Raw genomic sequence first — 23,453 nt, 5'->3', positions numbered from 1 at the left:
TTTTTGCTTATGTGGTGCTGAGGAATCGAACCCAGGGCCTCATGAGTGCAAGGCAAGCGCTCCTTCCCAGCCCCCTACCACTTCTTTTTTTTAAGTGTTTGCCACCATGAGTTTCATTTTTCTCTATAATTTAATAATTCTCTATTTATAATTATAATTTTAAATAAATGAGTACTAATGTTTTAAGATGAATATGACAGAACATGGAACTTGTCTCTTAATTCCTATAAAGGTACTATTATGGGCTGGGATGGTGGCTCAGTGGTAGAGCGCTTGCCTTGCATGCCTGAGGCCCTGGGTTCAATTCCTCAGTACCACATAAGCAAAAAAAAAAAAAGCCAGAAGTGGCACTGTGGTTCAAGTGGTAGAGTGCTAGCCTTGAGCTGAAGAGCTGAAGGACAGTGCCCAGGCCCAGAGTTCAGGCCCCATGACCGGATCCAAAAAAAAAATGCCAGAATGTTCTGGCATTATCTTTGGCTTTATGCATTTGCTTATTGATAACAAAACACAGGAAGCCAGGTATGGTGGTACATTTCTGTAATCCCAGCATTTAAGAAATTGAAGATTGCAAGTTCAAAGCCAACCAGTTCTACAAAGCAAATCAAGACCAATCTCACACTCACTGGGAGAGATCATGTCTCAGAAAGAGAAAAAAAACTGGGATAAGAATGTTAACTATTTAATTAATCATTTATTATAATCTATTGACAGTGTATATAATCCAGTAAAAGCAAATACCAAGTCCCTCAATATTTTCCCTGTTTGCATCATCATCTCACAAAAATTGAAAATGGAGATTAGATGATTTTCAGCATCTTTCTGGTATCTGAGATCAAGCCTTTTCACTTATTCAGGTAGTTTAGGGTGCTCTCCCACCTGAGGCATACTTCCCAAAATAGCATTTTTTCTAGTTAGTTGCAGATAGAGTGTCAAAGATTTTCTTCGTGAGCTAGCTTAGACCTGTGATCCTCCACGTCTCACATTCCTAATAAGCTAAGATTTTGGGCGTGAGCCATTGGCACCCAGCTGAAAAACTTGATTTCAGTCCAATCTTTTTAGGAGATATACAGTATCACTTGAAATTTTGTGTCTGAATATGAAAAACATCTTCATTTGAAAATTCTCTAGTGATGTCTTGAAAGTGCGATGAAGATCAAGACACTAGCAACTGAAACAAGGATTGAATAGATTTCTCAGTAAATTTCACTCTTGCTTTGTGAAACCTTATGTAAAAATGTCATTTATATTGAAGATAGGGATATTTTAGGTATTTATTTGTAACAAATAGGTAGCAAATTGTAAAGAAAAAAATCCAGTTTGAGTAAAGAAATTTCTTTAGGAAGATATTGCTTATAAAGCTTAAATTTGATTTTAAAATTGTGTTGTAATATGGAGTATTTAAATTCTGTCATCTTAGTTTCTGCCTAAAGGGAGAGGGACTGGATGGTACCTTTCCTGCTGTGATAGACTATACACCATATTTGAAGTTCGAACAAAGGTATTTGTGATTTTCATATGTTTCTGAAATCTTAATTATAATTGAGTATCTTACTGTGCAGTCCTCATCTGATTTAAACTATTTTATACCCAACATTTCTTTCAGTGTCATAAATCACTAGAGTACAAATTCCAACTGCATTTTAATATTTTATGTAAATACACACATTTTATATAGTTTCAATTTGAATACATAGTTTTTATATGATGAAACATTTATCTTATGGTCAATATAGAATAACAGTCTACTGAAATTTTAAAAGTATAATTCTCTTGTTTTCTGTTTTACATCTATTCTAAAGGATGAGTATCCTTTTACAAATTAATTCCACTTTTGTTTCTGTTGTAATTTTCATTTATTTCAGATAAATTCAATGAAAATTTTGATGACTCTTCAAAAGTACTTACAAAAGAATCCAGTTTGTCTTACCACTAGTGTTTTTAGGAGAATTTTAGACTTCCCACAACCTTATCACCAATTAAAAATTAATCAAATATAAAAACTAAGGTCTACTTGAAAATTTGATCTCCTGAAATTGTACATAAAATCTATATGTATTTCTAAAATGTTATAATCAAACCAGAGCTATAAGATACAGCATGTTTATTTGTGTATATATGAATTGTATGTATGTAAATACTGGTCATTAGACACATACATTAGTGATGAGTTTATTAAGCATATAGATTAATATAGAAAAGACATTTTCTAGATGCCAGGGATATAGATGTTAAAATATAGAAGACCTTTAAGAACTTCTGAAAGAGCACAGTCTTTGTCTCCAAGATAACCAGTACCTAGTCTGAGAAGTCACGAATGTTTTAAAGCTAGGAACTGAAGACATTTTGGATGGTGATGGATAAGGAAGAATATTGTACTAGAACACCAAGCCGGGAATAAAGAAGGAGTAAGGGATGTGTTCAAAAGGACAACCCTAGTGAGTTACTTCCTCCAATGACCTAGTTGATCCGTCCAGACTCCACCCCTAAAGTTTCCACTACTTCCCCAAACCATAGTTGAGGCCAAACATTCTTCAACACATGAACTTAGGAGGGTTGCTTCAAACTTACAATGTAGATCAGGCTGCCCTTGCCCTTGAAATATTCCCATCATATCCTCCTGAGTCCTGGAAGTATAAGCATATGCCACAACTTACTAACTTTTAAATGTAATAATATCTTTAACATTCATTCAACTAAATATTTTATTTAAGTATGATTATTTCCTAAAGAGGCAAATTTCTACAAACAAAACAACTAACCTAAAGGGACTATATAAGATTAAGCATACTACTGAATTGTTCTTCCTGTACACAGACTTTTCCCAACACCCTTTAGTAGGACTATGCTAATCATGTTCAATTTAAGGCCACTCCTTTGACAAACATGTACAGTACATCCTATGCTCTCACTTCTATTAAGGTCTTGGCTTCAGCAGTTGGTTCCCTCATTACTTATCCTTTTCTATGACTTGCTGCATACTGTAGCTCTGAGAACATAATGAAAAAACAAAATCAGTTTTTCCTGCACAGTCACAACATCATTTCTGGTGATCGCAAAATGTGTGGGGATTTCTCCCCATCAGCAAGGAAGCAAATAGGCCTATGTGAATGCTAGCAGAGTACCCTCTAGTTCACTTTAATTCTAATATTGTCTGTCTAACTATTACATCAGTTCTGCATTATGCAGCCAAATGAAGGTGGAGAAGGGTACAAAGGTTCTGTTCCTGTGGAATTGGGTTGAACCCCATGGGTTATGCTCTCTAAAAATTCTTCACCCTGACCTTTGAGAGGGGTTCATTGAAAATTCTGTTCTTAGGCCTCCGTTGGAGTATGGACACTATGTAGAAATGTGATTGGAGGAAAGCATGTGACTTCATGCTAATAGACTGAGGAAGCACAGTAAACAGCAAGGCTTGTGTAATGGCTCTTCCTTTTTGGACAACATTCCTTCAGCTCAAAATGGAACAAGCCCACTTCTGAAATAGGAATATTATTAGATAAGTAAAGTCAGAATTGCTTTGTGGACAGCTGTAAGACAGAAGGCAAAGGGAGATTAAAAATGTATTTCTTATTTTTCTGGCAGATGAGAGCAATGCAGAAAAATCAAAGAGACTTCACTTTCTGAGACCTAAAGTATCCCAGAATTTTAAGAAAAGAAGCTTTTTTTTTAAATCTCTACAAGTACTTGCTGCTATCCAAATTTCAACACTTTGGATTGTTCTACTTCTGTCTTCTTTAGTTTACTGATTAGTTTTTATTTTTTATGGAAAATTAAAATGTCAGATGAATGAAAAGTATTGTCTAACTGTTACAAAATTAAGGATTTATTAGAAATACATTTCTAACATCTCTAGTGGAATATGTAGACCTCACACATGACAGTAAATGAATATGATATACATTATATCATCAATAGTCCGGTTTTGATGTAACAAGAGTACATTTTCTATCTATAAGATATTCTTCATTGCATAAAAATTTAACAACAAGAAAGAAAAGAAGGCTTTGCCTTTATTGCTCTGAAGCTGTTCCAAAGATGCTTCAGGAGCCAGGGACAAAAGGTCAAATACTTTAACTTTATTTTTTTAGTCGTTTAGGAATACTTAGGAAATAACAAAGGCTATGGGACTTATGAGCCAGGATCTATGGATGAAAGCCAAATAAACACATGCACCCACGTAAAACACACACACACACACACACACACACACACACACACACCTTAATATCACAATAGCATTTAAGCACATTATTATTTTGTCCATAGCAAATAAAAAATTTCCCATATTACTTGGAGCTGTTTCTTCTACCCTGTCTCCTTTTATTTCTCAGTCTCCTTCAGAACCTCTTCCACCCCCCAAAAAAACCAAGACCCCTCCCTGCAAAAAAAACCCTTACTTTCAAAGTTGAGAGTGACAAGAAGCTAAGAAGATGGCTGGTTCTGGTTTGGGATTTTTCTCTTCATAACTCCTGTGATTGGCTTCCCTTTGTTCCTTTCATTCTCCTCTGACTGGTTCTTTATCTTCCCAACTGCTAAATATTAGGATATTTCAGGAATCAATCCAGACTCCTCTATTATACACTCTCTCAAAGTTTCATACAATTTTTCATTATTTTAGATATTGTGTATATGCTGCTCTTTACTAAATGTATTCCGCATCCTAAGCAACACCATTCTAGACTCAGATATTATAAGCACCCCAAATACAACATGTATAAAATTGAAGTACTAATTCATCATCCAGAAACTTCTTTCCTTTGATTTTTTTTCCATCCTAAGAATAATAGTTTTGTAATTATAATTGCTTATGATGAAAACTTTGCAGTCTTCCTTCAATTTTTCTCTGCCACAACTCTCACAGGTCTGTCAGCAAATCTTACAGAAAGTCCATTTTACTTTACATCTGAAGATGTACAATAATCTCCATGCCTCTACCATGGGTTCCTAATACCGAATTCTTCATAAGAGTAGTCAGCATGGTTCTTTTGAGATGTAAGTTAGATCCTTTTTTTCCTCTTTTCAAAACTTTCCAGTGGCTTCTTTGCATTGAACTCAAAAGGCACAATTCCTCAGTTTATTTGGCCTCCACTAACCTGTCTGACCTCATGTCCTCTGACTTTCCCTTTTTCTCATGCACTCCAATATTGAGGTGCTTAGGGTATTTATTGATATAGTTGTATGATATCTACTCTTATATTTTGCCTTCTAGTCTAGCTTTTCATATTTCTTTTTTATCTGTTTGTTGCTTTTTTTGGAAACAGTGTCTTACGTACATAGCCCAGGCTAGTCCCAAACCTGTGATCCTCCTGTCTCAGCCTCCCAAGTGGGGGATTACATGTTTGCACTACCATGTCAGACATCCATTTCTTTTTCTCTTCTTCCTTGCCCTTTCTTGGATCATTTTCTCCTCCACTCTCATTCCTGTACTGTTTCAGAAATTACACACTCTTTTTCTCTTCTTTTAGTGTTATGGTATTAATTCTAATACGCAGATTTAAATTTTAATGTATAAAATCCATGCATCTAAAGTAAGTGATGATCTTGCATTGCTTGAACTATACTTATTTATCCCTTTTATGGCATGGCTACTGAAGAATTTAATCTGTTCTTGTTTTATTTAAAATTTCACAGAAAGGGGGCTGGGAAGTTGGCTCAGTGGTAGAGTGCTTGCCTTGCATATATGAGGCCCTGGGTTCAATTCCTCAACACCACATAAGCAGTAAAAGCCAGAAATGGCTCTGTGGCTCAAGTGGTAGAATGCTAAACTTGAGCTGAAGAGCTGAAGGACAGCGGCCAGGCCATTTAATCCCTAAATTGGACAACTATTTTTGCACACTTTCTTTTTCTACGTTCATTTTCCTCTCTCCATTTTTTTAACCTTTTCCCTTACACCCTCTGCTATATTGATGTCATACAGAATTTTGAAGATAGATTGTTATATACCCTTGAGGCCAGACCAGGAAAAAAGGCAGAAAGATCTTGTATCGAAAAGACAAAAGCACAGGGACAAAACAAAAGATTTTTAAGTTTTTTTCCAAATTAAACTCTAGTCTTGATTAGTCAAGCAGTCAGCAGGCAGCACAGGAAAACAGGGAAGTAGAGTCTTGTGTCAGGTAGAAATATGTAAAAGCAAATGCTGCCCTTTTTATTTACATATTTATATTTTTATTTACATTTTATTGTAAAGGTGATGTACAGAGGGGTTACAGTTACATAAGTCAAGTAATTCATACATTGCTTTTTTTCCCTTCTGACTCCCTTCCCCCACCCCAAGTTGTAAAGTTCATCTTCAGCATAGTGTATAGTGAATATCACTATTGAATTCGTTCACACTTTGTCCTGATATTTCTGTGATTCTCTTTACATCTATATCTTCTCCCTTTCAATAACCAATGTTTTAAAATAACTAGTTCTTCTAAAACTTTCTTCTCCTTGCCAAAGCTGAGCTGATCTTGAACATTATTTTTTGTGCTCATGGACATTGTATTCATGGCACTGGCCATTGACTTTTTGTCTTGCAATGAAGATAAGACAAGCAGTGGTCCACTAAGGATTGTGAAAAGAACCCAGATAGAAAGTTCTTATCTTCACATCTGGAGTTTCTGCTTCTCTCATCTTGGAATCCTTTGTCTCATATGAATGTTCTCACAGTTTGTAGATCTGTTAATCTCACTTGAACTTCAGTATCTTGGTGGTGGTGGTGTGTGTGTCTGCTTGCTTGCTAGTACTGTGACTTGAACTCAGGGCCGGAGTGCTGCCCCTTATGTTGTTCCTTCAAGGTTGGTACTCTATCACTTAAGACATAGCTACACTTCTAGCTTTTTGGTGGTTAATTGGATATACGAGTCTTACAGACTCTCCTTCCTTAACTGGATTCTGGCTTCAAAACATTATTCTCAGATCTGAGTAGCTAGGATAACAGGTATGTGCCACTGCCATCTGGCTGAACTTTACCATCTTTAGGTTCGTTTTTGTGACAGGATGTCCACACCTTATGTTCACTTTATGAATATGTCTTTATAGTATTATTACTATAATTCAAATGCGACTGATAAGTTTTAGAGGTTATTCAACAATATCTTACTAATATAGGAATATTCATCCTAAGAATCAAAGTAGGGAGTCTTCTTTACTCTGTTCTGCAAGTGAAACAGGAAGAGGTTTTTCCTTACTTGCCAGTTTTTTCCTTCTTCACTTGTTTTACTAAAATCTGTGCTAAACTTTAAAACAAAGAATTAAAGTAGAACATATCATTGACTTTATTTCATTCTTTCCCTTGGATATGTCCAGTTCTGATAGTATCAGCAGTGATGAGGAGGAACTCAGAACTTTTGGAAGCAGTGACAGTGAAAGCAGCACTCCGGAGAACGTGGGACCTCCTCTCATAATGGATGAAAATAGCTGGTTCAATAAGTGTAAGAGAGTGAGACAAAAGTATCAACTTACCCTTGAACAGAAGGTATTTATTGTTTGTCAAAACTCAATTTGTTGTACTTTATACTATCATTATCAAAATATTCTTTAACTAAAAGAAGAGATATTAATCATTGACATTTCCCCTTTGTTTCTGAAATGACTTCTTAAGTAAAAATATTCAAAGTAAGCTGGGTGCCAGTGATGTAAGCCTGTAATCCTAGTTACTCAGGAGTTTGAGATTTGAGGATTGTGTTTCAAATCTAGCCTGGGCATGAGATTCTGTGAGGCCCTTATCTCCAGTTAATCACTAGAGTAGAGCTATGGCTCAAGTGATAGAGCTCTAGCCTTGAGCACAAAAGCTCAGGGACAGTGCTCAGCTTGAATTCAAGCTCCAGCACTATCACTTTAGATATACACATCACACACACACACACACATTGCAATTCCTTGCCTATGAGACCCTTCAACATAGGGTACTCTTAAAACTTATCAGACTACACATTGGGAAGGCAGGGATGGTAAGGGGAAACAAAGAGGAGGTACCAATGCTTGATAAGAAATGTACTCATTACCTTGCTCATGTAATTGTAACCCCTCTGTACAGTATTTTCACAATAAAAAAACTTATTAAAATTAAAGAAAAGTAACTACAGAAAGCACATTTCAAACAGGACACTTGGAAATGTATAACTCTGTAAGTCATCTAAAAATTTCATTGGGAGCCTAATAAACAGACTAAATAAAGCAAAAGAGAGAATATAAGAGCTCAAAGAAAGTGGGTGAATTACTAAATTCAAGTAAAAGACAACAGGATAGCAGGTTAAAAAAAACCAAATTGTTTATTGTCTGCAAGAAACTAACTTCATTGGCAAAGACATGTGCATACTGAAAGTGAAAAAAATGGAAAACAAACAGAAAACCCCAAAAGCAGGTATATCTGCAATAATCACTGATATATTCAGACTGTAACCTGAGGTCAGTTAAAATAGACAGAAAAGGCTACTACAATTAAGGAAGTAATTCATCAAGAAATTATATGACTATAAATATATATATATATGCATCAAAAGAGAAACATCCAGTTTTATAAAACAAATTCTACTGCACATAAAACAAGAAATGGACCCTAAGATAACAGCAATGGGTGATTTCAACTTTTTACTCTATAAATAGAGCCTCCAGGGCTGGGGTTAGGTGGCTCAGTGATAGAGTGCTTGCCTTGCATTCATGAGGCCCTGGGTTCAATTCCTCGGCACCACATAAGTAGAAAAAGCAGGAAGTGGTGCTATGGCTCAAGTGGTAGAGTGCTAGCCTTGAGCTGAAGAGCTGAGGAATAGCTCCCAGGCCCCACAACTGACAAATAAATAAAGAATAGACCTTCCAGACAAAAATATCAACAATGAAATATCAAAGTTGTTACACTATAGATGAGATTGACTTAACAGACATATACAGAATATTCATATAATTTCATTAAATACATGAAAAGTCTTAGAAAATAGATTATATATGAAACTGTAAAGCAAGGCTTTAATTTAAAAAAAACTATAAAAATTTCTGTTATTTTCATAATATTTTATTTCCAGGGTTATCTTGAAGAACTCTTACGACTTCGAGAAAACCAACTATCTGAATCTGTTTCCCAGAATAAAATACTACTTCAAAGGATTGAAGATTCTGATCTGGCCCATAAATTGGAGAAACAACAACTAGAATATATAATTGTGGAGCTTCAAGATCAGCTGTAAGTGAAATCACTTAGAAAAATGTGGCAATATGTAAACATAAAGACAAAGTGTTATTGCTGTAAATTCTTAGCAATCCGGTTGACTTTATTAAATCTTGTTTTTTAAGCGTTTAATTTTTTTCTTATTACAGAAGTAATCCATGTTTATTATAACTAGGTGCCAGTGGCTCATGCCTGTAAGCCTTTGTATTCAGGAGGCTGATATCTAAAGGATTGTGGTTTACTGACAGCCTGGTCAGAAAAGTCTGCAAGACTCCATCTCCGAAATAACCAGCAGTCAGCCAGGATAGAGACATGGCTCATGTGGTAGAGTACCAGCTGAGCAAGCATAAAGTCTTGAGTTCAAGCCCTGGTACTTTGAGATTAAAAATATAGAAGATAAAATTTTAAATTAAATTCTTAGTTAGGAATAAAAATAGTATTATTTAGGAATTTATATCCTTGTGAGAAGAGTAATGTCCATATATTGTTTCTTCTTTTTCTAATGTAAGAGAGCTTTTCCTGTGGTGCCTCTGTTATTAAGGTCAGATGGACATTCCATAGCTCCTCACTTCTGCTAAGCAGGCACAAAAACATCAAGAGCCAAATAAAGATTTCTGGTTAATTATGAGTAAAAGACTAAGGAGAAAATTTTGGTTTTTTTGGGAAGTAATGCTTCCAATTTAAGTGTTTTTAATACTAAAAATAAGAAAAACCAGTCTCAATGAACTGATATGACAATATATGCTTGTAATCTCAAATCTGAAAAGTTTGAGGTCAGACCGTTTCAAAAAAACTCAACAGTTGACCGGGTTTCCGGTGGTTCACATTTGTAATCCTAGTTAATCAGTATGCTGAGATTTCAAGGATTTAGGTTTGAAGCCAACCTGGGCAGAAAAAGTCATCAAGGCTCTATCTCTAATGAACTAACACAGTCTCAGATTATAAGCATGGCTGAAATGGTGGAGCACCCTCAATAAGTAAGCAATCTGAGCAAAAGCTTGAGGTCCTGAGTTCAAGCCCTAGTACTTACACACACATACCACCCACACACCAGCCCCCCCCCCCACACCAGCCAGACCTGGTGACTTATATCAGTAATTCCAGAAGAAGTGAGAGTAGGAGGAGTAACAACTGGAGCATAGCTCAAGTCCTAAAGCACTAGCCAACTGCAAGGCCCTGAATTCAATCTTTAATATTGTAGCCTAAAATTCAGTTGTTATTTTATCAGAGGATATTTTCATTTGAATAATTAATTTATATGGATTAATTAATTTATTTTTGTTAAAGTAACAAGGCTCAGACTTTTTAATTTGAGAAAATGATGCATCCCAATTATAGTTTTATCATACAGTGTCAGTGATACTATAAGAGTCTCAGGAACTTTATAGTTCTTTTTAATGTCTTTAAAACATTAAAAAATATTAATAGAGCAGAAAATAGAAAACATGACGATGAAAACTAGAATATTGCCTTCAATTTAAATGTTAAAGACATATAATATGAATGATAATATAATATAATATGAATGAATGGTAAAAATGGCCTCACAAAATCCTTTCCTATTAAAGGATACTGAACAGGAAGATAAGATAAAAATGCTTTATTAATAAGTGCTAAAAACGTACTACTTCATGAAGATTAGCTTTAAGATGCAGAATAGTGTATTTTCAGTTGCAAAGAGAATAAACATTTTTCTCCCTGTATCACTGAGTTTTTTTACTAGTAGTTATGGAAGTATACAATCAAAGGTTGGCATTGGAATTTCCCTTTTTCATCCTGAGAAAATAAAAGCATCCCGATAATATTAAAAGATCTGAAAAAGAATATTAAGAGGGTCAATAACAAAATTAGAAAAAGAATATTGAGGTGTAGAATATAGAGCATGAAATGTTTTCTTCTATATTGTGTTCCTTATGTTTTCCTGGTCACAAATGTGATGTCACTCATCTGGTTCTTTGTATATTTCTTAATTGTTACATGTATTTGCTGTTATTCTTAGATGTGTCTTAAAACTCAAAATATGCACATTTTATAGTTTTTGTAACAGTACCAAAATTATGGAATAAGCTAAGTATCTGTTACAAATCAAGACTGTCTTCATGTAATAATTCTACCTTTGCCTCTTTATAGGTTAGTCATAATTAATGTCTTGATGCCTCTGCCTCTTCATCTATGAAATAGAGATAATATTTACCTATTTATCATTAATTGTTAAATGATTTTGGATATAATGTGTAAAAGAAAGACAACATTCAAAGGAGGTTTATTCCTCTGATTTAGTTTATAGACACATAAAATCTCTTTAATAAATACAATCATAAAGTTAAGTGGAAAATTAAAAGTGAGCTGAACACAAAAGTGTCTCATTTACAATCTTAGTTACCTCAGAGGCTAAGATGTGAGGATCAAAATTTGAAGTCAGTTCAGGAAGACACGTTTGTGAGACTCTTATCTCCAATTAACCAGCAGAAAGTTGGAAGTACTACTCAAATGCCAGCTATGAACAAGAGCAAAAGGCTCTGAGCCCAAGCCCCAGTATTGGTACAAAATAAAAGTTTGACATCAGTGGCTCACACCTGAAATCCAGCTACCCAGGAGGCTCAGATATAAGAACCAAAGTTCAAAGCCAGCCCCTATAGGAAACTGTTAGAATCTTAGCACAAGTCAACTTCTGAAAAATAGAAAAAAAGCTGAATATGGAGCTTTGGCTCAAGTGGTAGAGTGCTAACATTGAGGTATTTGATCCTTTTGGAATTGATTTTGGTGCAGGGTGATATATAAGAATTGAGCTTCAGTTTTCTGCACATGTATAGCCAATTCTGCCAGCACCATTTGTTGAAGAGTCAGTCTTTCTTCCCTCCTTTGTTTTTACTCCCTTATCAAATATTAGGTGGCTATGCTTCTATGAGTTCATTTCTGGGCCTTCTATTCCATTCCATTGGTCCTTGGGCCTATTCTTGTGCCAGTATCAAGCTGTTTTTATTACTGTAACTTTGTAGTATAGTTAGAAGTTTGGCATTATATTCCTCCAACACTGTTCTTCTTGCTTAGGATTGTTTTTACTATTTGGTATCTTTTATTATTCCATATGAGTTTTTTTTATTGCTTTCTCTATATGTTGAAGAATGTTGTTGCAATTTTGATGGGTATTTCATTGAATTTGTAAATTCTTTGGGCAGAGTTGCCATTTTCACAATGTTAATTCTTCCAATCCATGAGCATGGAAGGTTTTCTCATTTCTTCAAATCTGCTTTAATTCCTTTTTTCATATCTTTAAAGTTTTCATAATAGAAGTTCTTCACATCTTTGGTTAAATTAATTCCTAGATATTTTATTTTAAACCAACAAAATAGGCCCATAACAAGTAGTGAAATTGAAATGGCATAAAAGGTCCTCCATCCAAAAAAAACCCCAGAATCTGATGTGTTCACAGCCAAATTCTAGAAGGCTTTCTAAGGAGAACTCACTCCATTTGTCCTCAAACTCTTCAATGAAATTGAAGGGGAAAAATACTATCAAACTCATTTTATAAAGCCAGCCTGGCACTCATCCCAAAACCAGATAGGGACTCATCAAATCAAGAGAATGATAGACTCATCTCTTTGATGGATGCTGCTGCAAAATTTCTCATTAAAATTCTAGCCAACCAAATTCAGGAACCAAAAAAATCATACACTATGATTAACTGGGATTCATTCCATTGATGCAAAGCTGGTTCAATATACATACTAATGTATATTGTAATTAAAATAATTTAACACATCAACAGAAGGAAGGACAAGAACCACATGATCTGCATCTCAATAGATGCAGAAAAAAAGCCTTTTACAAGATATTCAATACTCCTTTATGATAAAAGCTCTGAAGAATCTAGGAATCCATGAACTTTCCTCAATATATAGTAAAGGCTATATATGACAAACCTACAGCCAGTATTATACTTAATGGTGCAAAATTAAAACCATTCCCTCTAAAATCAGGAATGAGACAGGATGTCCACTCTTTACTCTTCTTTAAAATAGTCCTGGACTTCCTAGCAAAAGCAATAAGCTAAGAGAAAACTATAAACGGGATCTACATAGAGAAAGAAGTAAAACTATTCCTTTATGAAGATGACATGATCCGGTATTTACAAAATCCTGTAGATTCCTCTCCCAAGTTACTTGAGCTGATCCAAAACTTTGTCAGAGTAGCAGGATGTAAAAGTAACCTACCCCAAACAGTAGCTTTATGCCAACAATGAGAAGAGAAAGACTAATCAGGAAAGCAACTCTATTTGTAATAGCCTCCAAAAAAAATCTAGAAATTAACTTAACCAAAAGTGTTTACTTTCTTGTGTCAAAATACTGTGGACCAAACAGTCATTGTAGAATTTCTTGTATTATCCCTGAATTTCAAAATAAATTCATTTTTGCACTCTAATTTCTTAATGATGATTAGATTAATGTTAAAATAATGACATATATTTATGTGCATGGTGTCTCATGAATATTGCCTGTTGTTTGACAGGTGTCATAATTATTTTCCTCATCCATCTATTCAATGAAATACAGCATTGTACAAGGTATTAACAAAGGTACATATGAATAGCTAAGTTTATGACTGATAGAATTAAAATTATATTATTTCTTTGTAGATAAAACACTATTATAGGTTTTCGATCCTCACAGTTTTGAAATATAAAGTATGGTTTCAAAACTCTTATTAATTTTACTTTGCTGCAATAACTTTTAACTTCAACTTATTTATTCACTTAAGTAAATGTCACTTAATTAAATATAAGCCAGCTTAAAATATTAGCTACACCTTGGCTTGATATTTGTTAATTTTGCCAGAAGATTATAAAAAGGTTTTATTTATATTAATGTTTATTATGCTAATTAATGGAAAAACTTTATTTTTAATTTTTTTCTGTTCAGTGAATATTTAAATGTATACTTTGTGCTGGGATCATATGTAGCTGAGAATACAACTAACATCATCTCTTTTCACAAGGCACTAGTAAGACAGATACATGTCATCAATCACTGGGTTATTTGAAGAGTAACACGTATAAGAAGGTGAAATTGTGAGCATCCACACGGTCAGACATTATCAATCACATGGTTATTTAAAGAGCACCATACATAAGAATGAAGATTTGTTAGCATCCACAAGTTTAAACCCATATAAATTATTTGGTATACAAGTTATTCTGTAATACATACTGCAAATCTCAGGACCAAACAGACCCAGAACAGTATATAAAAATACTTTGAACACCAGTGAAGTGTCATCCAATTAATGTTTTTCTTTTAATCATTTGGAAGATTTTAGCAGTAGTAACATGAGGAAACTGAAGAGTTTAAATAGTTGAAGTAAAGAAGCATTCACTGTTAAAACTAGGCCAATGTGAGAGTTCAAGAACTTGTTTGGAGTGGTTAATAGTAAGTAATCTCAGCCTACAGGCCATAGTTGGTAAGGTCATGTTGCCCTGATTTACAAGTTTAGGATGACTATTTGATGTCATCATGCTCTACTTAAAAATAGACAGATTGTAACAGTTCTTAATCATTGGCCATGTATATATTTTAGTGAGTAGTAATGTTATTTAAACTTAAGCTATAATCATGTCAATATTTATGATATACTAAATTGTCCATATTAGGACAAAAAATTAAGAAAATGCAGCCAGAAGTGAAAAGGACCAGCATCAAATACGAAAATCATGTCATACTGTACTTTCTTGGGTGTTACAGAAATCAATAGAGTACTCAATTTTAAAAGGGTACTAATTTGATTATGGATATTTCATTGCCTTTAATTATATGTCCCATTAAATCTGCATATTCTACAGAACAAATGATTATATATTTGAGTCAGAGACCTAGTAATAGATGACACTGATATTTCACTGAAAATTGACTTATTACAAAAATGACTCCATTTTGGCATCTTTAATAAATATTTATCTTGAAGAAACAGAAGAAGCTTTCATAAATTACAGCTTACATAATAAAAAGATATATGTTGTTATTAATATACAAGTATCTCAAATAGTTATTTCAGTTCTTTAACTGACTTCTATGAGTTTTTATAAGAGTATTTTGGGGAGATGATATATTGAACGCACCAGAATCTGTCCTCCAACCTACACATTTGAATTGACAGAACATATCTAATGTAACTATTTTAGAACTTGACAGATTCTATTGAAGGCTTGCAGCTTTCAGGGGAACATACAGATGTGAATAATATTTAATTTTAACTCAGCACAGTAACAGCTACCCATACCCTAGTTCTAGCCCTGTGGGAGGCTATAAACATCTTCTGGTGGCCAAAAATCATCCTGCCCTCCAGACATCAGGGACCAGATAGCTGCCGATACCACTGCTTATATCTTATGACCACAGAGATACAGACAGAAACATGGGGTTGGGGAAGATTTTTTTAGCACCACTCTTCCATGTTACTAGACTCTCTCCTTCTGGCTGAAGTGGTTTCCATAAAGTTGAAAGATCTAGCATCCTTTTTTCCTGTTGAATTTTTCTCTTTTCCACCTTGAGAAATCAGACATTAAAGGCTACAGCATTTGGGGCAGGTGTAATGACATATCACCATAATTCTAGCATTCAGGAGGCAATGACTGGAGAGTTCTAAGTTCAAAGCCAACCTGAGCTATATAGTGACCCCCTGTTCTAAGAACAAACTAACAAGTAAGCAACAACAAAAAGATTAAAATACTAAAAAACAAGCATATATGGGAAAAATTAGGATACTATGTATACTCAGAAAGGCTTTAACTTGGAGATGACCTTAAATTTATACCCGAGACTTAATAGTGTAAAGACATCCTATGATAATAATAATAGTAATAATAATAATAATATCAGTAATAATATAATAAGAAAATAGCAAACTCCAGGAAGAGGAGAAGTTCAAAGCCAGCCTTGGAAGACAAAGACAAAAGACGCATATTTCCATTTAACCAGCAAAAAGCCCAAAGTAGAAGTTTGGCTCAAGTGGTAGAACACCAGCCTTGAGCAAAAAAGCTGAAAGTATGAGATCCTGAGTTCAAGCTCCGGTCAGCACAAAAATAAACTTACAAAGCCAAATTATATTAAGTGTAATGTCTATGGTAGCTACAAAAATAGCTATGCATTGTACACAAAAAGAAATGAGGAGGACGGCAACGGGGGCGGGAAGTTCCCAGAAGGAGCAAGACAGGGAGGGACAGGGCTGAGGAGAGGAAGGCAATGCGGAGGGCGCCCTGGCTCAGGCAGACTCTCAGGGGCGAGGTCAAGCCAGGGGCAGCGGCCCTGGGGGGCGACGCCATCTCTTCCTCCATCCCGCGGGCGGAACCCGAGGACAGGAGCCTCACATGAAAGAAACTATCATGAACCAAGAGAAACTCGCCAAACTGCAGGCACAAGTGCGCATTGGTGGGAAAGGAACTGCTCGTAGAAAGAAGAAGGTGGTTCAGCAGATGACAAAAAACTCCAGTTCTCCTTAAAGAAGTTAGGCGTGAACAATATCTCTGGTATTGAGGAGGTGAATATGTTTACAAACCAAGGAACAGTGATCCACTTTAACAACTCTAAAGTTCAGGCATCTTCGGCAGCAAATACTTTCACCATTACAGGCCATGCTGACACAAAGCAGCTGACAGAAATGCTTCCCAGCATCTTGAACCAGCTTGGTGCAGACAGTCTGACTAGTTTAAGGAGACTGGCTGAAGCTCTGCCCAAACAATCTGTGGATGAAAAAGCACCACTTGCTACTGGCGAGGATGATGATGATGAAGTTCCAGATCTTGTGGAGAATTTTGATGAGGCTTCTAAGAATGAGGCAAACTGAATTGAGTCAACTTCTGAAGAAGATAGAAGAAGTTACAGGACCTGCTATTTTATAATATGACTGCTTTTTAAAATTCTTTTGTTTATGGGTCTGATAAAATCTAGATCTCTTAATATTTTTAAGCCCAAGCCCCCTGGACACTGCAGATCTTTTCAGTTTTTGCTTATACAAAATTCATTCTTTGTAGCTAATGAAGCTAATAAAGCCTGGGAATAAAGGTTGAAACAAAGGTTAATACAATTCTTTGCCTAGTAAAAAAAAAAGGAGAAAATAAATATTGCATTAAAAATCTATACTACACACAAGAAAACAATAATTCAGGAAATTAGGAACAAAACCTTTAGATATATAGGAAACAAATATCAAAATGACAGAAGTAAGCCTCTCATCAGTCATGAAGTCAAATACATTAAACTCTTCAATCAAAAGACTGTTTGGAGCCACAGGTAAAATCATATGATCCATATAATCTTGATGTCTACAAGAAACTGTACTTTGGATCCAAAGATGCAAATATATGGGGAAAGACACTACTTATAAATAACAGTGAAAAGCAGATATAGTAACACAAATATGAGGAGAAAATAAGTTTTACAGGCAAATAAAAGGTTATGAGACAAAGGATATTATAGTTAATGAACAATTAATGGAATAAAAAGATATAAGAGCAAAACATTGTTTTGCATCTAATAACAGACTGAAAATGTATAGTTTTGATAATACCAAAGGTAAAACATTTTAGGTAATATTTTTTAAAAAGCTATTAAATAACAAGCTGAGCACTGGTGGCTCACACTTGTAATCCTAGCAACTCAGGAAGCTGAGATCTGAGGATTAGGTTCAAAGCCAGCTGCGGCAGGAAGTCCATGAGACTTGTATCTCCAATTAACCACCAAAAAACTGGAAATGGAGCTGTAGTTCAAAGTGGTAGAGAGGTAGCCTTCAGAAAAAGTAATTCAGGAATAGCATTCATGCTCTGAGGTCAAGCCCCATGACTGACAAAGAAAAAACAAAACTATGAAGCAACAACAAACAAGTGAAGGGAGAAATAGACATCTCTAAAATAATAGCTGCAGACTTCAGTACCCTCTCAGCAATGGATTGAATAACCAGATGAAAATAAGGAAGTAGAGCACTTGAACAGCATGATAAACCAATTAGATCTAAAAGATATACAGAATATTTTATCCAGTAAATACATTCTCAAAGGCATATAGAAAAATTACCAAGAAATGCTCCTCAACCGAAAGAACACTGCTGGAGGAATATCAATACCAAATTTCAAACTCTACTATAAAGCCATAGTAATCAAAACAGCTTGGTACTGGCACAAGAACAGACCTCAGGACCAATGGAATAGAATTGAAAACCCAGAAATGAACCTACAGACCTATAGCCATCTAATCTTCGATAAGGGAGCTAAAAAAAACAATGGAAGAAAGACAGCCTCTTCAATAAATGGTGCTGACAAAATTGGTTAACTACTTGTAGAAAACTAAAGCTAGATCCTTATATATCACCCTGCACCAGAATCAACTCCAAATGGATCAAAGACCTTGCAGTCAAAGCAGACACTCTGAAAACATTACAGGATGGAATAGGAGAAACCCTAGGTCTCCTTGGCTCAGGCTGAAATTTTCTTAATAGAGACCCAGAAACACAACAAATCAAAGAAATGTTGGACAAATGGGATTGCATGAAGTTGCAGAGCTTCTGTATGGCAAAGGACATAGCTAGCAAGATCAATAGAAAGCCTACGGGTTGGGAGAAGATCTTCACTAGCCATACAACGGACAAGGGTCTCATATCTAAAATATACTTGGAACTCAAAAAATCAAATCCCCCAACAACAAATCCTCAAAGAAACAACTGCCCAATGAATAAGTGGGCTAAAGACGTAAAGAGAAACTTCTCTGAAGAAGAAAGAAGGATGGCCAATAGACACATGAAGAAATGCTCAACCTCCCTAGCCATAAGCGAAATGCAAATCAAAACAATATGAGATACCACCTCACCCCAGTTAGAATGGCTATAATCAAGAACTCTAATAACAACAGATGCTGGAGGGGATGTGGACAGAAGGGAACCTTACTTCATTGTTGGTGGGAGTGTAAACTTGTTCAACCACTTTGGAAAGCAGTATGGAGGTTCCTCAAAAGACTCCACATAGAGCTCCCCTATGACCCAGCAATCCCCCTTTTGGGCATTTACCCAAATGTTTACAAACAAGACCACACTAAAGCTACCAGTACAACTATGTTTATTGCAGCATTATTTACTATAGCTAAGATATGGAACCAAACCCAGATGCCCCTCAGTAGATGAATGGATCAAGAAAATGTGGTATATATACACAATGGAATTCTATGCCTCCATCAGAAAGAATGACATTGCCCCATTTGTTAGGAAATGGAAAGACTTGGAAAAAATTAAGTGAAGTAAGCCAAGCCCAAAGAAACATAGGTCCCATGGTTTCCTTTATTTGCAATATCTAGTATATGTATGAGCAGAAAAGGTCAGATAAGGTGATGTTAGGAAAATGAACCCTAAGATATGATTTAAATGTTTTTTATCTTTCATGCATTTGTTTCTAACGCATTTATAAGATTATTTCTTTGTTGCTTTATATGTCCCTCCCCCACATTATAACCCCTGCTTTCACTGTATTTGATGTCGGTAAAATTTGTGGAGGGGAAGAGGAAAAACAAGTCATTTAAATAGGGATACATGTGGACCTGTTGCAACAATGAGAAATACAAGTTGTCATGTCGAAAATGAACTTTACAACTTTCGTGAGGGGAGGGTGGGGGGGCGGGGGGAGGCTGGGAAGGGATGGGAAGGGAAAACTGAGGAGGAGGCAACAATGCTTGATAAGAAATGTACTCATTATCTTGCCCATGTAATTGTAACTCCTCTGTACAGTATTTTCACAATAAAATAAATAAATAATAAAAAAGTGCCTGCTGAGGAAGCAAAAAAAAGTACCAAGATATATTAGATCCTAATTAAACTTTTAATAATATTTAATACCATGAAGTAGCTTCTCTGTATGATAGATAAAGTATAGTATATCCATACAATGAAATATTATTTAGCTTTAAAATGGAGTTCTGCAGTATGCTACAGCATAAATGAAATTTGAGGGCATTAATGATGCTAAGTGAAATCAGTCAGTCACAAAGAGTAGATAATTCCAATTAGATGAGGCACCTAAAGTAATAAAAATCAGAGAGACAGAAAGCAGAATAGTGGTTTCCAGAGGCTAAGGGAGGAGGGTATAATAGGCACTGCTGCTCAATTTGTATAGTTTCAGTTTTACAAGATGAAGAGAACTAATGGTAATGGTTTCATATCATTTAAGTATATTTAATACCACTGGACTGTTAAAAGTTAAGATATCTGGGCACAAGTGGCTCATGCTTATAATTTTAACTATTCAGGAGGCTGCAATCTGAAGACTGAAATGACAATCTGAAGCCAGGCTTGGCACAGAAGTCTGTGAGACTTGCATTTCCAGTTAACCACCAAAAAGCCAGAAGTGGCACTGTGGCTCAAGTGGTATTTCTCTAGTCTTGAGCACAAAAGCTAGGGATGGTATTCAGGACCTGAGTTCAAGCCTCAGAACTGACACAGACACACGAAAAATTATCAAGATGGTGTATGTTATGTGTATTTCACTATAATAATTTTTTAAAAACTAAAGTTAGGGGCTTACATGTAATAACTCACACCTGTAATCTCATCTACTTGGGAGGTTGAGATCCAGCTCAAGTTTTTGATCCAAGGTCAGTTATTACAGCTAAATGACAGGCTTGGAAATGTATTAGCTAGATAAATAAGCTGAGCATGATGGTACAACACTGTGATTGAAGCTACCTGGGGGATCATAGATAGGAGGATCACAGGCTGAGTCTAGACTCCAGCAAAAATTAGAACCCTACGTGAGAGGTAAAGTAAAAAAGGGCTGGGCGAATGGCCCCAGTGGAAGAGTGCCTGCTGAGCAAGGAAACCAAGCTAGGATGAAGCACTGACTTCAGACCTTCGTGCTGCCCTCCATTTTTAAAAATTAGTATTAGAATTTAGATCCTAAGTTACTCTATTTTAATTTTTAAAGACAATTTTAGGTGTTTATATAAATAAGTGCACAACAAATTCAATTGCCCATTACCTAGACTGAGTAGTTACCAAAAATTCATCACATTTGCTTTATCTCCTTACTTTCCATAATCGTTTTTGAAATTAGTCTTTTATTCTTACATATGTTAGTGTACCTATATAAGTATGTAAGCATGTTCATACCTCTAAGAAGGTGTTTTATCGCATAAGCATATCTGATGAAAGTAGAAACATTTTATTTCATTATCAAAGCTCACTCAAAACCAAATTTCTCCATAGTCTCAAAAATATCAGTTGGTTTTCTTTGAATCAGGACTGAAAATCATATGTAGTTATATCTTCTGAGCCTCTTAATTCAGAAAAATTTTTCCCAGTTTTATTTTGCCTGTGATTGTCTGTTTAGACTTTTTCTATAGATATTCAGCATTCTGAAATTTTCCAATCTTCCATTGTAAACTGACTTGTTCATCTCTACTATGTTGTCTACTATATTCACCACTAGTGGCTATGCAGCACTTAAAATGTCTAAATTGTTGCCTAACTTGAGGTGTGCTGTGTAAAATACAAAACAGAATGTACAGAATAAAGTAAGATATCCCACTAGTAACTTTTTATATTGAGTATTTGTAAAATAATATTTTGGATATACGTGGTTAAATAAGTACAATATTATAATAAATTGTGTCTGCTTTCTCATGTGATTACATATGTAAGCCCTGATCTATAAACTTTCTATTCTAAGTCACCTAGCTTTATTAACATCAAGCCCCAGTAGGCATGTAGGATCAGAATCTGGAGTTTTAACAAGATCCCTGGGGGATCAAGTGACTCATTAAAGTTTGAGAACTGCTGTTCTGGTAAGTAGATCCTCTTAACTCTAAATTAGTGATTCTCAATTCTGGTTGTACCTTAGTGTACAACCAGAGAAATTATTATTTTTTTTCTAATGAGGATGCCCACCAGACCGAGCCTTACCTCCACAGATTGTGCTTTAATTGGTGATAGGTGGGACCCAGGTAAGTTGTGTTTAAAAAATACTCTAGTTGTCTCACTTGTAAACGATTCTATGAGTGAACAGTGGATTCAGATGGTGACAACCTGATTTCACCTTTGTGAAAATTCACATCATTAGCCTTTCAGAGTCATATTACCTACAATAATTGATTGACTAGGTTTATGAAAGTGATTGTTACTTCTTCCACATTTAGAGATAGAATTATGTGAAAAGAACTTCCCATCATCACTTAGGGCTATTGGGAATAATATTCTGTAAGAATATTATTGATTTCATCTAATAACAGATGCTGGTGGGGATATAGCCAAAAAGGAGCACTACTACACTGTGGTATTAGTACAAACTTGTTCAGACAATTCTGGAAAGCAATATGGAGGTTCTCAAGAGACTAAACATAGAGCTCCTCTATGACCCAGCAATCCCACTTCTGGGCATTTAACCAAATGACCACAAACAAGGCCATACTGAAGCTACCAGCACAACTATGTTTATCACAGCATTATTCACCATAGGTAAAATATGGAACCAACCCAAATCTCCCTCAGTAGATGAATGGATCAAGAAGATGTGATATATGTACACAAGGGAGTTTTATGCTTCCATCAGAAAGAATGACATTGCCCCATTTGTAAGGAAACGGAGAGACCTGGAAAAATTATACTAAGTGAAAAATAGGTTGTATGGTTTCCCTCATTGATAATAACTAGAATATGTCTATAATCTTAACAGAGGATCTCAACAGCCCAATTGCTAAGTGCATAGGACCATATCTAGTGAAGCATATCAACATGAACTCCAAGAATTGGAAACAAGAGGTTCTTATTTTGTCCTGTATGCAGTTATATCCTTTTCCCCCTCTGTTTTAGTTTTCTCTACCCTTTGTCTTGTATATAAGTTTATCTGATCCATGGAAGGGAAAGAGAATCAGAAACAGCAGGACAAAGGATAGACTAATGCAACAATTATACTCACTAGACACTATGTTGGAAATGAACTTTACAATTTGGGGAGATGGAGGCGAGTGGGGAGTGGTTAAAGCAGGAGAAAATGAGGGAGGTGGTAATAGTGTTTTAAAAGAAATGTTCTCATTACCTTAATCATGCAACTGTAACCCCCTGTTTACAATAAAGATGAAAAAACAAAAGAATATTATTAATTTTCAGAAAATGATAATAATGTTCTAATTCTTTCTAATGGTTACCAATAAAATGAAACGTCTTTGTTTTTCTTTCTTTTATTTTTTAAAGAAGTGATTATGCTTGTGCAAATTCCTTAAAGTGATGTAGACAATTGATAAGACTGTGGGAAGGGTGAATTTGGCAGGCAAATAAATATGCATGG

The 23,453-nt window shown here is 35.3% G+C and overlaps 1 protein-coding gene and 1 pseudogene across 3 annotated transcripts in view; both read left to right on the top strand.

The window, feature by feature from the left end:
• Positions 1-23,453, top strand: part of Rundc3b (RUN domain containing 3B) — a 93,314-nt gene that overhangs the window by 57,169 nt on the left and 12,692 nt on the right. For both annotated transcript variants that reach the window (XM_013026047.1, XM_013026048.1), the window contains exons 6-8: positions 1,418-1,498; positions 7,291-7,459; positions 9,003-9,160. In XM_013026047.1, coding sequence (XP_012881501.1) covers positions 1,418-1,498; positions 7,291-7,459; positions 9,003-9,160 — 408 coding nt within the window. The remainder of the gene's footprint in view (positions 1-1,417; positions 1,499-7,290; positions 7,460-9,002; positions 9,161-23,453) is intronic.
• On the top strand, positions 16,481-17,240 carry LOC105992942 (annotated as a pseudogene). The gene has a single exon (XR_001175427.1). The product of XR_001175427.1 is annotated as a transcription factor BTF3 pseudogene (transcript).

The sequence above is a fragment of the Dipodomys ordii genome, unplaced genomic scaffold, assembly GCF_000151885.1.
Source record: "Dipodomys ordii isolate 6190 unplaced genomic scaffold, Dord_2.0 Scaffold90, whole genome shotgun sequence".
Taxonomy (NCBI): Eukaryota; Metazoa; Chordata; class Mammalia; order Rodentia; family Heteromyidae; genus Dipodomys; species Dipodomys ordii.
This window is presented reverse-complemented; position numbering and strand designations above follow the sequence as displayed.